Consider the following 15,183-nt stretch of genomic DNA (forward strand, 5'->3'; position numbering starts at 1 on the left):
CGCTAAAGCCACTTCCACATGAGTTCGATCCCTGCCTGCCCAGGAGGTGACCACATGGCACGGCAGACCTCTCCTGACTCGCCCGCTGCTCCCCTCAGCAGTGTACTTCGTTGATCTGCCTGCCTGTTCTGCTCCCTGGGCTGTCTCTGGTGAATCCTCTCACCCTCCACATCTCTGGCCTGTACCCCAGTTCTGTATGAATAAAACTTTAAAAAAAAAAAAAAGCTAGAACCTTAAATATGAAATGGTCCTATGTTCCATCCTTTGAAAGATGTTATTTTGCATTATGTTACGTACCCGCCTCTGGAATTTTGTTAGTCTCATGTGAAAATGATTTCATAAGGTATATTTGAAGCACCTAAAAATTTAAAACTAGGACTTTGTTAAGCTTACAAAATAGTTAGTTATATCAATTACTCTGGGCCTGCTTGCTAAATGCCAATACACGTGGCAGAATCTCATCTTCAGAAACAGTGAAACCTCATTCCTCCCTTAGTACTTACTGTAACCTACCCAAAATTATCTAAGGATACATATACTAAAGTAACTTAGATCCATTTGTACTATTTCACATATAAAGGGAAAAAAGGAGAAAAGACTTAAATAGCCCCTTGTCCAAGTTTAGAAGCTAGGAAAGAATATTAAATGTCTTCCTTATATTGATCACAACATCATTAGCTATTCATATAAATCCTTTCCATAAACAAAGAACTAATAGCTCAAGTAACAGCAAGGAAGCTGAGCCCAGAAGATTCAACCTTCTGCTTTAAGTAGTATATCAGGTACTGTTGTTAATTATCTACAGTACAAAATGGTGGCTATAATACACTGAACATTGCTGTGTCTTTCTGCAAATTCTCCTTCCAGCATATACAACATTAAACAGATATAAAATGCAGTAATTTGTTGGTATTGCCAATTCTGTCCAGTAGGCCCACTTTAATCAGTTTCACTCTGAGTTTCAGTTACCAGCATCAATCACGGTCCAAAAATAACACATGCAGCAGAACTTCACAAAACTTATTAAAATGCATTGTTAATGCTTCTATTTTATCATTGTTATTCTCTTACTGTGTAATATTTACAAATTAAATTACCATAGGTATGTATGTATGGGGGGAAAAGCACAGTATGTAAAGTCCAGTACCATCTGCAGTTTCAGACATCCACTGGGGTACATTAGAACAAGTCTCCCACAAATAAGGGGGACTATTGTGTTTTACTACAATTGTAACACAAATGAAGGGACTTAACCCTTAGTAATAACAAGACTATGAAAACAGAAAAATAAGTATGGTTTAATAACTTGAGGTCATAATGTTAGAATCCCAAATTAGTCTTGAGAAGGTAAAATGCTATCTACCCTACGCATGGCAGAATCTCTTGGCACTAAGTTTAAGAAGAACTAGGGTAACAGAAGGGTTCACAAAGAATAAAGTTGCAGAATTCTCCAATATCCATTGATTTGAACACATCATCATTAGCCTATTTAGCTATATCTTAAAGTAGACAAATCCCTTTTTGTGGGAGAGAGAAAGCTTCCCACACACTAGTACTTGGGTTAAGGAGGATTCTGTGCCTTATAGTGCCTTATAGGCCACTGTACTTAGGATCCAGTGACTCCTTAAGACTCCTTAAGTCTCAATTCAAAGCATCAAAATGTAAGGAAATCCAGTTGCTCTATAGTAGGTTCCAGTAACTCTGAATACAATGAAATGATTCTTGTTTATGTGTTAATAAATAAATAAATATGTCCTTTTACTGATTTTTTTTTTTTTCCTTGCAGCATTGTTCACTTTTGTACAGTGATTGGTTGGTTTCTCTCCTGGGGTGTAGTCCCAGTACTTCTCCCACTGTATCACCTGGGAGCCATCACAGCAGTCCTTTGTGCTCTTCCCTCCCTGTTTTGACCTTCACCTTCCCCCTTCCCTGCTGTGTGTCTCCTATAGAGGTTGGCTTACAAGTTTTAAAGAAGCTATATATCCTGTTAAAGGTTATTTTACGAGAAGAATGTTATTTTTTCTGGATAAACCTCAATGGTCAAGCAGGTTAAGAGTCAAGGACTTCACCACAGCTACTCTCCAAAGTAATAAAGAATCACATCTATTACTTCAAACCAAAAAAAAAAAAAAAAAGTGCAAATTTTAACTGAGGGGAGGAAACAGAAATTGTGAGCCACGTACACTCCCAAAAAAAAAAAAAAAAAAAGTGCAAATTTTAACTGAGGGGAGGAAACAGAAATTGTGAGCCACGTACACTCCCTCTCCAAAATCAAAGCATGTAGAAAACAGAATTCCAACAAAAAGTACAATGATAAGAAAAGAACTCATTAAGAGCTAAAAATAAACTCTAATTCACAATATGCATAAGGATTTAACAAAAAAAGGAAAACAAGATGTAAAATTGCATCTGCTAAGTTAACCAAGTCCTCATGGAAATCACCACCCCCCATCCCTCGCCACACACACAAACTGAAATCTGCAAAGTCTGTGATGACTGAATAAAGCAATGCTTTAAATGTTTTCGATGAATATTTCAACAGAAATAAAACAAAGGGATAGCAAATTTTTTCTACATCCTCTTGTTGGGTCTCTTAACAGCCAAATGCACAGGTCGTACCTCTGTACTTGAAAATTTCATTTGATAAAATCAGAATATTTAGTCACAGTATTTAGTTACTATGAAAGGGTTATTAATCTAAAGAAAGATGATGTCAGTAGATGGGAAAACACTTATTGGCTGCTATTAGGATAACAATTAACTCATGGCTCAATTTAACAACTTGCTGACCTTCCAGTCCAGTAACAGCTCATTGGGAAAGGCAGATGGCAGCACCTTTATATTTTAAGTCAAGTCAATTCATTGTAAATACATTCACACAAAACTGCACAGAATAATAACTCCATACTTCAGTGCTCTAGTTCAGAGATTTAATATCATTAATCATATTTCTGGACTCCCAAATCCTGCTTCATACTTCCTATTCCGACTTTGTTCCATCCCTAGAAAATCAATTGTGTTGGTGAAACTATCTAAAAGTAAAGAACATTAAATAAGCCTTACATTCTGTCCACTAAGACCATAAGAAATTCTGAGGCAACAGATCTAGTTTGAAAAGTTTTTCAAAAATCGTTTTACCAGTGGGGGGGTTGGGGGGGAATCTGCAACTGTCATGTAACTAAATGAGTTATAAACTTATAAGAAGGGGTTAAAAAAGAGATTACTCCTGTATATGAGACACTTTATGTAAGAAACTTTAGTCAGTCAAATAGTTCATTACATTAGTTCTTACGTTACAAGTAAGAAGCTAAACTGGGATTTGAATTCAAGTACTTTCTGGACTAACACTTCTAATACTAATGTGTGCAAGATAGTGGCATTTTGTTTCAATTATAAAAGAAATGTCTCATAAAGGAGGGTGGTACCATGTTCCTCAATCCCACTTATAAGCAGCTACTTCAGACTAACTACTGGGAACTATGGGTGGAATTGAGCACTCAGGTGAAGCTATATACCATGGAAACAGATGGTCTTTGTTTTGAGGAAGAAGGAAAAAGAGCTCTTGCTACTGTAGTCTGACATGCCCCTGATAGTTCTATGAAGGAGTCAAACGGAGAGAAAAACACAAGTCAAGATATTTGGAAGAGAAGTGCGGGTAAAAGACAAATGGGGAGGCTGACAATAGCAATAATTATTCTGATGTGGTATTTCCTTTTGTCCTACCTTCTGGAACCTGCTACAAAACCCCTTTCTTGTGATTTTCCCCACAGAAGTTGACTCACACTTGGGGCAGGTTTTCAGACCTCAGCAGCCCAGCTTTGGACCTACCCTGTTTGGCTGGACTTCTACCTATGAAGAGAAGGGTAATTTAGAGTGTGTTAATGGGAAACTACTATCCTTTCTCTGCACACCATTCTATTCACATTTAGGTTCTATTTTGCCACTGTGTACAAAGACGGCAGTATCACTTTAGAGCGTGAGAGTTTGGGGATCCTTGGGTACCACTCAGTCACAGGTTAACACAACAGTAATCCCAAAATCTTGATCCCAAACTAATCAAACAACCTAGTGTAGTAAGGATTTGAGAAATCTTATTACCATGGCATTTAAGTCTATTTCATGTGAAAAGATGGAAAGGAGTATTATACACAGCTTAAATATGTCTATGCTGCAATCTTTATTCCTTAAAGTAGGCATAATGAAAAAATAAGGAATGGCCAACCCTCAATGAAAAATGAAGATATAAGCAATTATGAAGATCACAAAAAGACAGTTTTAACTGAGGATCCTCATAAAACCTCGAAGAGTTGCCAGTGCCACTTTTGTAGCTTAAAACTCCTCAAGAAATAGTTGATGACTGATACCATTACAATAAAAAGGACACCCAATAGTGTCAAAATATTGACATTCTAAATCTTTAAAAAAAAGAAAATCAAATACATTAAAGAGCAAAATGTGCTAAATGAGCCTCTGCCTATACTCTTGACTAGTCAAATGACACAAGCAAAATGCCAGAAAATATTTTTTAAAGTTGACCTTTTTAGTTGGAAACATACTCTGAGGATTTTCACACCTCTCAAAATTCAGCAGCAGCAGTAAGCTCCACTGAAACTCAATTATTGAACAAACTGAAAAGAAATTGGCGATTTCTAAAACACAGCTTTACCTTCAATTATCAACTGTTCTGCTCAGGAAGTATCAGGAAATATTTAAAAGGAAATGTTCCAACAGATGCAAAATAACAAAACTTTCTTCCCTAACTTTAATAGCAAGTGAAACAGCAAAGGTTGGTGGGTGATAAGGTAATGAAAAGCAACAGAGACCATCAGCAGAAAAACAGGTTGATTTTATATTAACCATGTAAAGGGTGTTGGGGAATCAATTTCATACTTTTCAATTTTGAGGCAAGAATTTAACATTTTGCACAAAAAAAAATAAATTCTGAATCAGAATTGTTCTTTATCTTCTCCCACTTCATCTTTTAATCTACATTTTTCCATTACTACTATGAGTCACTGCATAAACTGCAAATGACTTATGATCTATTCCAGCAATTTTGATGACAATAAACAAAACCTAAAAAGTCTGAAATGGTCAAAAAGTGTAAAACAGAAATTATCAGCCAAGGACTCATTCATACCTTGCTAGACTTTAAAGAGGGTAAATTCTTACAGGAGAAGTTCAACTGCATTTTATTTTTTATGAAATTGAATGCATTATCCAAGCTTTCATTTTGCATCAAGGTAATAAAGGAATATAATAAAGGTAATGTCAAAAGGCCTAACAAACACCATGTCCATACTCTACTGGGAAAGACAAACATAGTCATTGTAGACATTTCAGTGATAGCAAGAGCTTAAAAAAAAAAAAAAACACAGAATCAAATTTCATTATTAATAAGATTCAAATTTCATTTTCTTAATGTTTCAGAAAGCAGCTGTGCAACCAGCTCTTAGGAGTTACAATACTTTCTTCATTTTTATCTAATGGAATAAAATGTAAAATAGCACAAATAACAAAATGAAGAAAGCAGAGAACAAAGATGCAGATGGTTTACAAATGTAAAAGGAATAGTTTCTTTTTTCAAACTTTTCTATATACTTACATTGTTTCTCTCCTCAGCAACTAGCTACTTAAGATTTCAATATCACTAGATATACAAAAAAGTTACTTTTTCTAATTGAAAGTTAACTAATTTCATGGGGAGAGGGTCCAGATTATGCCACACCAAAAATAATACCACCTTGGCATAAGGAATGTTTCTACTGAAGGCAATTAAGAATCCACAATCAATAGGAGAATTATGTGCTATCCTTTTCTTCCTGTAGGGCAAAAAATATCCTTTGAAAGGGTCTCCCTTCCCCTTATCAGGAAGAGAACCCTCACCACAATAGGAGTTGGAGAGTTTGCATAAGCAGGAGCTAAACAGCTCTTATCTCCCATTAGTTTCTCTCACCTACTCCTGGTCACTTCCCCACAACTTAGCCCTGAGAGTCTAAACTCCTTTCCTTTATTAAAATGGGAAATACCCTTTTATTCTCATCACTTCTTTACAAGTTTCACATCTTTTTTTGTGAAGGCCAACTAAACATAATTAGTAATAAAATTATTGTGCATCTTCTGATAATCTGTCTCCCCTTCCCCCACTTTTACTGCTACATTAATCAACATATAATGTCTTCTGTTAGGTTCAATGACTGGGGGTCTATAAGTTAAACTAAGGACAGAGGAAAAGGTTTTCCTTCTTGATAACTGTATAGGATGACAATGAACTTCTTAAATTTCACAAATTTCTGAGTTCATCACCCTAAAACCCTTTATCTGAACTAATCAGCACAGAAACTTTGGAAATTATACTATAAAACACCAGGGTCAAGGTATAAGAGGAGAAAAATAATAAACATAGAATAATAAATTTAAAAGGTCTCCCCTAAAACTGTGTAGAAAGCTCCCACAATGATTTTTTTTAATGATTGATTAGCCAAGACCTTTGGAAAAGAGAAAGGTACAATAGAAAAATAATTAGTTTTAAAGACATAGTGATAAATATGCAAATAGTTTCTTCAGTACCTACCAAAAAAGTGAATTTTGCTTTAATTTATACAAATTAGACACTAAAATCTAAAGATAGCCAAATTCAAATGTATTACTTCAATTAATACACAAGGAACCACACTATGCAGTCAACTTATCTTGTCTGAATACCGGTTATGAATACCGGGGCATATACTCTGCTATTTTCAACTATTCTGAAAAATCAGAATTCTTGATTTCTTTATAAGATGGACACCTAGCAACTCACCTTAAGATTGTAGACACACATATACACCTTCAAATTAACATTCATCTAAAGTTTCACATTCACTATGGCTGATTTCATCACAGTATTCAAATGCTATTAAATCTGAAGGTATACATTAGATTAATAAAATGCCAATTATGTGTTTGAATCCTAAAAACTAAAACTATTTTTTCTAAGAGGAGAATAGAATACCATGTCATTAAAATCAAATTTGAAAAACACATTATTCTGGTATAACAAAGCAGGATCAAGTTCTTAGGAAGTAAAAGAGATATAAGTCCAGCTAGCCGGGACCTCCTTATAGGCACAGGGGGTTAAAGCACAGGAGGTGATCCACGTGGAGCAGCAGACCTCTCCTGACCAGCCCATTGCTCCCCTCAGCAGTGTACTTTGTCAGCTGGCCTGTTCTGATCCCCACTCTGTCTCTGGTGAATCCTCTTACTGCCCCTGCACCTCTGGCCTGTACCCCAGTTCTGTATGAATGCATAAATAAATCTTAAAGAAAAAAAAAAGACTACCATATATCCCATGGGGGGGGGGGGGAGAGAAAGGGTTATATCAGTATAGAAGGCACAGATATTCAGAGCTCATGAATATCTAAAGTCACCTCCCCAGTCCTGTTATTTTATTCATTTGTTTTTTTCTCTTTTGTTTGAAAACTTCCAGTTAACAACTATTAGGATCCAGCATGGAACTTACTTCAAAAAATTCCTGGAATAAGAGGGAAACCATCACACCAATAGTTCAACTGTCTCTAGTTCTTTTAAAAGAGTTAACATCAACAGAACAAACCGGCCTGGTGTTTTAAAGATTACACATTTATACACATGTGCACACATGCACACTCTCTTTCAGGGACAGGTCAGGTACTTAAGGCAGCTAGTGACTTTTAACCCTGACATTTGTAGTTCTGAACCCCAAGAAATAACTCAACAGAGCAATGCTCTGAGGAAACTACACCTGAAATCTACTTTGTTGCAGAATCAGGTTCTGCAATTATACTATTTCCTTCCCACCCACAAGAATCCAGGTAAACCTGTGTATCTCTGGTTTTTCCACCCTGCAAAAACTTCAGGAAAAGAAATGGAAAATTCACAGGTCACTAAAACATTTCTTCCCACCTGTAGAGACTCATTCAGGAGTTCTGGAGAGGGCTCAGGAACATATATCTGACAGTCATTCCAAGTGATTCTAGTCTAGGAAGTCTACCTACTGACCGTAACTGAAAGGACATTGTGATTTTCAACACTTACTTCAGGCATCAAGATCACCTGGGAGCTTTGTGACAACAGATTTCTTGTTATCCAAACTTTTAGACCTTCCAGGAAATGTAACCAGATTTGGGAGCCTAGGCTAGAATACCTGAATTCACATCATATATTATAAAGTTTATAAAGAAGCACAGATGTTCTCATTTTATGGACCCCTCATCTTTAAAAATTCTTTTCAGAAGACACATTCACCAAAAGATGCTCCTTGTAGCCCAGTAAAAATTATGTTTCATAATAAATTCATCTGTTGGGTCTGTGCTTAATTTCTTAAGTGTGAGTGCTGGTTTCCAAAGGAGACAAAGAAAAATATCTTGGAGTTAGAAAACCAAAATTCAGGCCCCTGCTCTACCACACTTAATAATTATATGATCTTGGATAAGTCATTTCATGACTGCCTATAATCGAGGAAGTTGGCTGCGGTCATTTTCAAGGGCTTATCTGACTTAAACAATATTACTCATTCTTTGCATCATAAAATCCATCTCACTCCTCTAAATTGCAACATCAGCAGGTGTCAAGGACTAACGTGCATTTAAGAACTAGAAGGGATGGCCCCACATCAGCTAAGCTGCAGTATAAACAGCAACAGCTTCTCATGATGAATGCCTATAGACAGGAAACAGGATGAAGCATAAAGCTGGGCATGAGCCCAAAGGCAGGGTCTAACAAACAACATAATAGAATTTTAGCTTGAGAGATTAGCTTATTTACTACTGAAGGCATTTCTTAACGTATTTCCCTAAACTTTATTCCATCAGAATAAATAGTGACATTAATTTCCTAACACTGACAAAATCTAAAAATTATTTACTCTCTTTTAGGAAAAGAGGCACATACTCTTCTAAGTAGGTATTATTTATAGCAGAACTACAGTTCGTAATTCAGCATTATTTAAAGGAAGATTTTCTAAAAATTAAACAGAGGACTTATTTTCTTCCCCAAAAAATGATTCCACAGTTTTCTGATAACCCAGATAATTAGTGTTTATGCTCCTATAAATCAGAAATACAAAGAGTTAATCCAATCACTCTCCAGGAGATAAAGTCGGATTAGTAGAGAGGTCCAAAGAACTTTGAACTTGACCTGAAAAAAAAATGTGTGAGCCCTCCCTGGTGGCGCAGCGGGTTAAAGCACAGCACTGAGAATCTAAAGCTGCTTCTGCATGAGTTCTTCTGCATGAGTCCGATTCCCGCCTGCCCCGGAGGTGACCACATGGTGTGGCAGACCTCTCCTGATCCACCCGCTGCTCCCCTCAGCAGTGTACTTCGTTGATCTGCCTGTTCTGTTCCCCACTCTGTCTCTGGTGAAGCCTCTCACCGCCCCTGAGTCTCAGGCCTGTACCCCAATTCTGTATGCACAAATAAATATATCTTTAAAAAAAAGAAAAAGAAAAGAAAAAAAAACGTGTGCTGAGAAAACTGTACAAGATGGCTTATGCTAAGGACCATACCCCGCCTCCCCCCATCCAAATTCCCACAATTTTTTTTTAAAACCTTTCTAGAGAGATCTTAATAATAGCTTCTTAGAAGGAAGCCCACATAAAAAAGTGCAGCCATTCAAAACTCATTGTTAGTAAACCACAACTTATTAGATTACTTTCTTCAAAATAAATATTCACTAAGAAACTCAGAACTAAAAAACTATGGTATTTTTAAAGTTAAATGAGTCAGATCCTTTAATATGCCATTTTTAAAGTTAAATGAGTCAGATCCTTTAATATGCCATTTTAAACCATACTAATCGTAAGATGTCAGTGGACAGAAAACAGCATTATTAAAAGAGACAAATTTACCTACGAAACTTTTTAATTTATACCCACAATCGTATACAATCATTTAATGAAATATGCACATTTTTTACTCATAAGAACAGGTTACAGCAGAAATTCAGATTGTCTGATAACCAGTAAACAAATGACTTCGGAAGTTTTTAAGTAGCAACCTGTTTGCTGGGAATCTAGAGTAAAGAAATACTCTTAAATGAGTTCTGTGATTTAAAAAGGCTAGGAAACAATAAGTCAAACAGGTTTCTTGACAGCAGAAACATCAATAGAATGTTTAATATGCTGCTTAATCTGCAGTGTGGATCTTAAGTAGGAACTATGGAGTACAGCATTTCTCATCTTGTCAATCAAAGAAGCACTTACTTTGAAGTAGATTTCTGATTTTATCTACTGATTAAAAAACACCTTTAGATTTCATGTCCACTGTAGATTTTCCTGGGTACTCTACCTACTTACTGGAGATTTTAAACAAAAATTTTGCCAAGACAAAAAACCTCCCCTATTCATCCTCATTGAAGACAATGGCATGGAGGTAGGGATAAAATAAATCACAATTATGAATGCAGTTTCTAACCACGTATTTCAGATTATCTGTATATTATGGTTCTACTACCTTCCAGCACACAGACAGGCAAAGGGTGTAAAGAACTAAAATTCCAATCTCAGGTTTTGCCACATAGGAGCTCTAGTAAAAGATTTACAAAAGATAATTAACAACTTAACCACAGAGAAGAAAGGAAACCCTGTGTGATGTTGCCTATAAAAACTGACTAATACAAAAGATGCATGATTTAATACTTTAATCTACTCCAGTATCATAATAAAAAATGTGACTTTTATGCCTTATTCAAGAATTCTGTTAAGTGGTAGAAACAACTATTAAGCAGTCAAACAAGAACTCACATCATTTATGTTAATGGTCTTCAAATCATTTATCACAATCATTTATATCGAAGAGTACAAAAATTACATATGAAGAATGCCGTTTTGCCAAAAAAAGAAAGTTATCAGGACAGACACTTGAAAAAGGTAGAGAAGACTCTTACAACTTTTCAAAAACTAAATTTCATTTACACAAATGACAATGATTTTGGAAAAACAGAAAAATTTCATTTACACAAATGACAATGATTTTGGAAAAACAGAAAAATCATTATCTATTTTATATTAAATATTCAAAAACAAAAGATAAACCTTAACTGATGTTATTATGGTGAACATCCAAATAACATAATTAGCTAAAATATAATTATTCAATATGAATTGATAACCAGGTTTTAATTAGATTTTATTTGACTTTATTTGGCTATCTGTGAAGCTCAATCTGTAGCTCAAGGAAATGAAGGCCAAAATGTAAGGCCAGGTCCAGGTGACAGCTCTAAAAACACAAGTATCTCAGAAAGAGTTAAGTCCTATTATCTTATAAAAGAACAGGTGGTCTCAAACAAGTACCATCTCAAAAGTCAGCAGTTATTTGTTGTGGTCCCTTCCTCTGCCCTTAACCATATTCTACCCAGAGAAACTTGAATCTAAAAGATGTCTTGTCTGAGGGCATATCAGATTAGTTCAATTTCAGACTCTTGGTCCAACTCTTCACAATGTCTTATGTATCTTATACTCATTTCCAAAATTTATTATTCTACTTTTGGTGAGGAATCGTGTAAAGCAATTTAATATATACCATCAAATTTAACAGTAACATGGAAAAGCTATGAAGTCTGTCCATACTTCATACAGTGAGTTTGAAAACAACTCCTAACAGGAAGCATTCACTATCTTTTCCCAGTAACATGTTACCTGCATAGGTTTTAGATCATTCTAAAAATGTATCCAATTCGTTAAAAAAGGGTATCTACTATTCAAAATCCACCAAAATGCCAAATTACCATCCTTTCATTCTTTAGGACAAGAGGAACACAACTCATGATACCACTTTTTTTTTTCCTGTAAGGAACAAAAATGTAAGATTCTGCCATATTGTATCAGTATAAATGTTTACATATTGACAAAGTCAGTATTACCATGTATTCTGTCATATAAATCATAAGAACTATACAAACCTAAGGGAAAGTTCATTTCACAAGGTTTTTTATACTCCCAAACACAATATTCTCCTTATATTTCATTGTTGAAATGCTCAATCATGTAATAAGCTCAGGGAGCCTAAAACTAAAGGTTAACATGTCATTTGCTACCACAGCTACATGCACACTTTTAGTTTTCAAGGATGTTACTATACAGTTCAGAATATGTAGAAGTCTAGTTATAGACTTTTAGAGAAACTGTAAACCAAGTTTCATACTGCTGATGTAGTCATAACAGGAAAAAAAAAAAAAAAGAATAAAATGCAAATGATTTTCAAGTTGCAAACTTATTGTTTTCTCACACCCTGAAACACAAACTTTTAAATGGAAGTAACCTATATAAAACTACATACCTGTTATTTTGTCTCTTACAAGCTTACAGGATTCTATCTCACCGATGCTCCCAAAAAGACTCTTTAGTTCCTCCTGTGTCATATTCTGAGGAAGATAGTTGACTATTAAGTTGGTCTTGCTGTCCTCTGTGTTTCCAGAGTCAACTGGTGACGAGCAGTTGTTGTTTATGGTGGTTGGACCGTTGGCTGTGTTATTGCAAGTTGGTCCATTAGACAGTTGTGTTTCCATGGCAGCAATTACCTGCTAAAAACAGACAAAATAAGAAATGTCAGAATTCATATTTCACAAACTTAAGAGATTCCATCCAAGAATTTTAAAATTTGTCATTAAATAAAATTCAGCTGAAATTACAACAAAGCTTGAATAAAAGTGCAACACCTATGCTAATTCTTCATAATGAAGCTATTCAATTTAAAATCACAATTAAGCTCACATATATAGTCCCAACATGCACATAAACATAATTTAAGTCTTAAAAATTTTCTAGAACCCCATTCTGAGTCTACTCACATACCCTTACTCACCTGCCATGTCCACAGACTTGAGGAAACTTAGTACCAAAGGGCCCATAATTGAACCCTGACTAAAAAAATCATACTAGAAAATAAAAATGTTTAACATGCTGCCAAACACAAAAACATGGTCTACCTAACTTTGAAGAGATTTTCAATTAGTCTAAGAGGTTTAGTATTCTAAGACATCCATTAACTTAAAATCAAGTAGCAAGAATACTTTAAAAAATATAAATTTGTGAACATGTACTGTTTTGGTTACATATTGAAAATGTTTTTGATTGATAATATCAATCAAATACTTCTACCATTGGGAAGATAGAAAAATATCAGCTGTATGTTAGGCAATGAGAAAGATTTGTAGGATAACATGGGTAAGAAGACAGGAGTATCTGGTGTATACTGTAGAATCTAGTAAGTCATTCTTGTCAACCTTAGCAACTAAAGATCACCAACAAGGCAACTGATCTATAGCATCAAAATAAAATCCCCAAATAATTCAATGTTATTTTATCCAATTTTAAGGAAAAAAAAAAAAACTATCCAGTCCACTAAACAACATAAATATATCAACTTCAAACAGACCAGCCCAAGAAATCTTCATTTGAGCACATAAGCCTGTTCAAAATTCAAGTAATAACATATCTATAAACTCTAAATACAGAATAAATAGCAAAGTTGGAGGGAAATGGCTTCAAATTGTGCAGGCCAGTCTAAAAATCACTTATGCAAATTTGGGTCCAGTTTTCTTTGAACAAGAAAGTCACAAACCACAGCCCCAAATTTTCTAAAACCATCTTCTATTAGTTATTACTTTGAACAGTCAAGATTGTGGGAGAATCCAAAAATCAAAGCACCACTGAAAGGATTATCCTTCATATTTCATCCAAATACAGCTCTCATCTCTACAAAGACTACTTTTCAAAACTGACAATTCTGAGTTGATGGGATGCTACTTTTAGGGGAAGTTTTAACATGTAAAAGGCAAAGAACTTGAGGCAAAATAAAAAAAAAAGGCAAAGTAGAGGGAAAGAGTGCTATAAGAGAAAAAAAGTATTTTAAAAAGCATATTACTTAAGAAAAATAAAAGGGCAAGCAGATAAGCATACAGGAAGAAATCTCTTCTGCCAAGAGATGTTCATAAAGGTGGCAGTATAGAACAGACTGAGAGTGGTCAGACTGGTTAAGAAGCCATACTATCATGACAAAAATAGGAGACATATCCAGAATTACTGTGAAATAGCAAACAACTTATAACCCCTCCATGACTTCATTTCCTTTAAAAAAAAAAAAATGGGCTTTTAGCTGCAAATTACTTCTCTCTGCTAAGTGTTTTTAGGGAATGCTTAAAACGAGTGAAGGAAAACAAGTCTTCTATAAACTTTATGAAAAAATCTGAAATTAATTCAAGATGTACATTTTACTACAATTAACAAATAAATCTGAAACTGAGAAAGGAGGTTTCAGCTTTCCAAATAAACCATAACTGTTCCAGTTTGTAGACTATTAGCTGTGGGTCACTCTTTCCACTTCAAAATTCTTGTGAGATTAACCTTTGCCCAGAAACAATGAGCTGCACAATAACAGTGGCCAAGGCCAATTAAATCAAATTGCAATTCAAAAGTTAGGGTATCTGTAGAAATGAGATGAGCCCCAAATTTGAGATTCGGACTAAAGCTCATTGGGACTACATTTGAAATATAAAGTGTTCATTGACTGAAATTAGCACGATTTAGCAAGGACAACAAACACTCCTCACTTAATTGCACATTTATTTCCATGTTCAGGTGGCAAGAATGAGCTCCTAAGCCAACATTCAAGTGAACAGCTGCAGTAGGCTGTGTGCACTGAAAATTACAGCATCTCTCAGCTATAGGACCATCTGCTCAGAATAAAATGATACTAATGTGCTATATTTTACAAATAATGCATATTCCATTGATAGGCTCAACACAACTGTTCACAGAATGCAAACTCTTTCAACAGTTACTGGGCAAATAATTTTCAGCCAGATTTACAATTTCAACAATTTTTTTTGGAGCATCAGGAATTGTAAATAACTTGGAAATTTAGTAACCAAAAAAATACATAGTAAACAGAATGTAAAGAATTATGGTAACTTAGTATTCAGACCATACCAAAACTTTTTGTTTGTTTGTTTAAAAAAAAAAGGCTTGTCACTTTTCTTTGAGTCTGCACTGAATCCTAATTTAGATTATAAAAAGTAACATACAAAAACATGTTCTGATGCTTCATATACCACTATGGTTAAAATTGCAATGTGCTTTAAGTCCTAATGATGGCCATACCACAATACTTAAATGTAAGAGTAATTAGTATGCCAAATGAAAAGTTTCAAGTGTTTGGTATGGCCTCA

General features: G+C 35.0%; 1 protein-coding gene across 4 annotated transcripts in view; it reads right to left on the reverse strand.

The window, feature by feature from the left end:
- The window catches only part of ELAVL2 (ELAV like neuron-specific RNA binding protein 2), a 129,429-nt gene that overhangs the window by 57,611 nt on the left and 56,635 nt on the right, over positions 1–15,183 (reverse strand). For 3 of the 4 annotated variants that reach the window (XM_004677694.2, XM_012721433.1, XM_012721435.1), the window contains one exon: positions 12,294–12,537. In XM_004677694.2, coding sequence (XP_004677751.1) covers positions 12,294–12,522 — 229 coding nt within the window. In that variant the 5' untranslated portion in view covers positions 12,523–12,537. The remainder of the gene's footprint in view (positions 1–12,293; positions 12,538–15,183) is intronic. The other variant, XM_012721434.1, reaches the window with a different exon arrangement.

Source organism: Condylura cristata, unplaced genomic scaffold (assembly GCF_000260355.1).
Source record: "Condylura cristata isolate star-nosed mole 26May11 unplaced genomic scaffold, ConCri1.0 scaffold00006, whole genome shotgun sequence".
Lineage (NCBI taxonomy): Eukaryota > Metazoa > Chordata > Mammalia > Eulipotyphla > Talpidae > Condylura > Condylura cristata.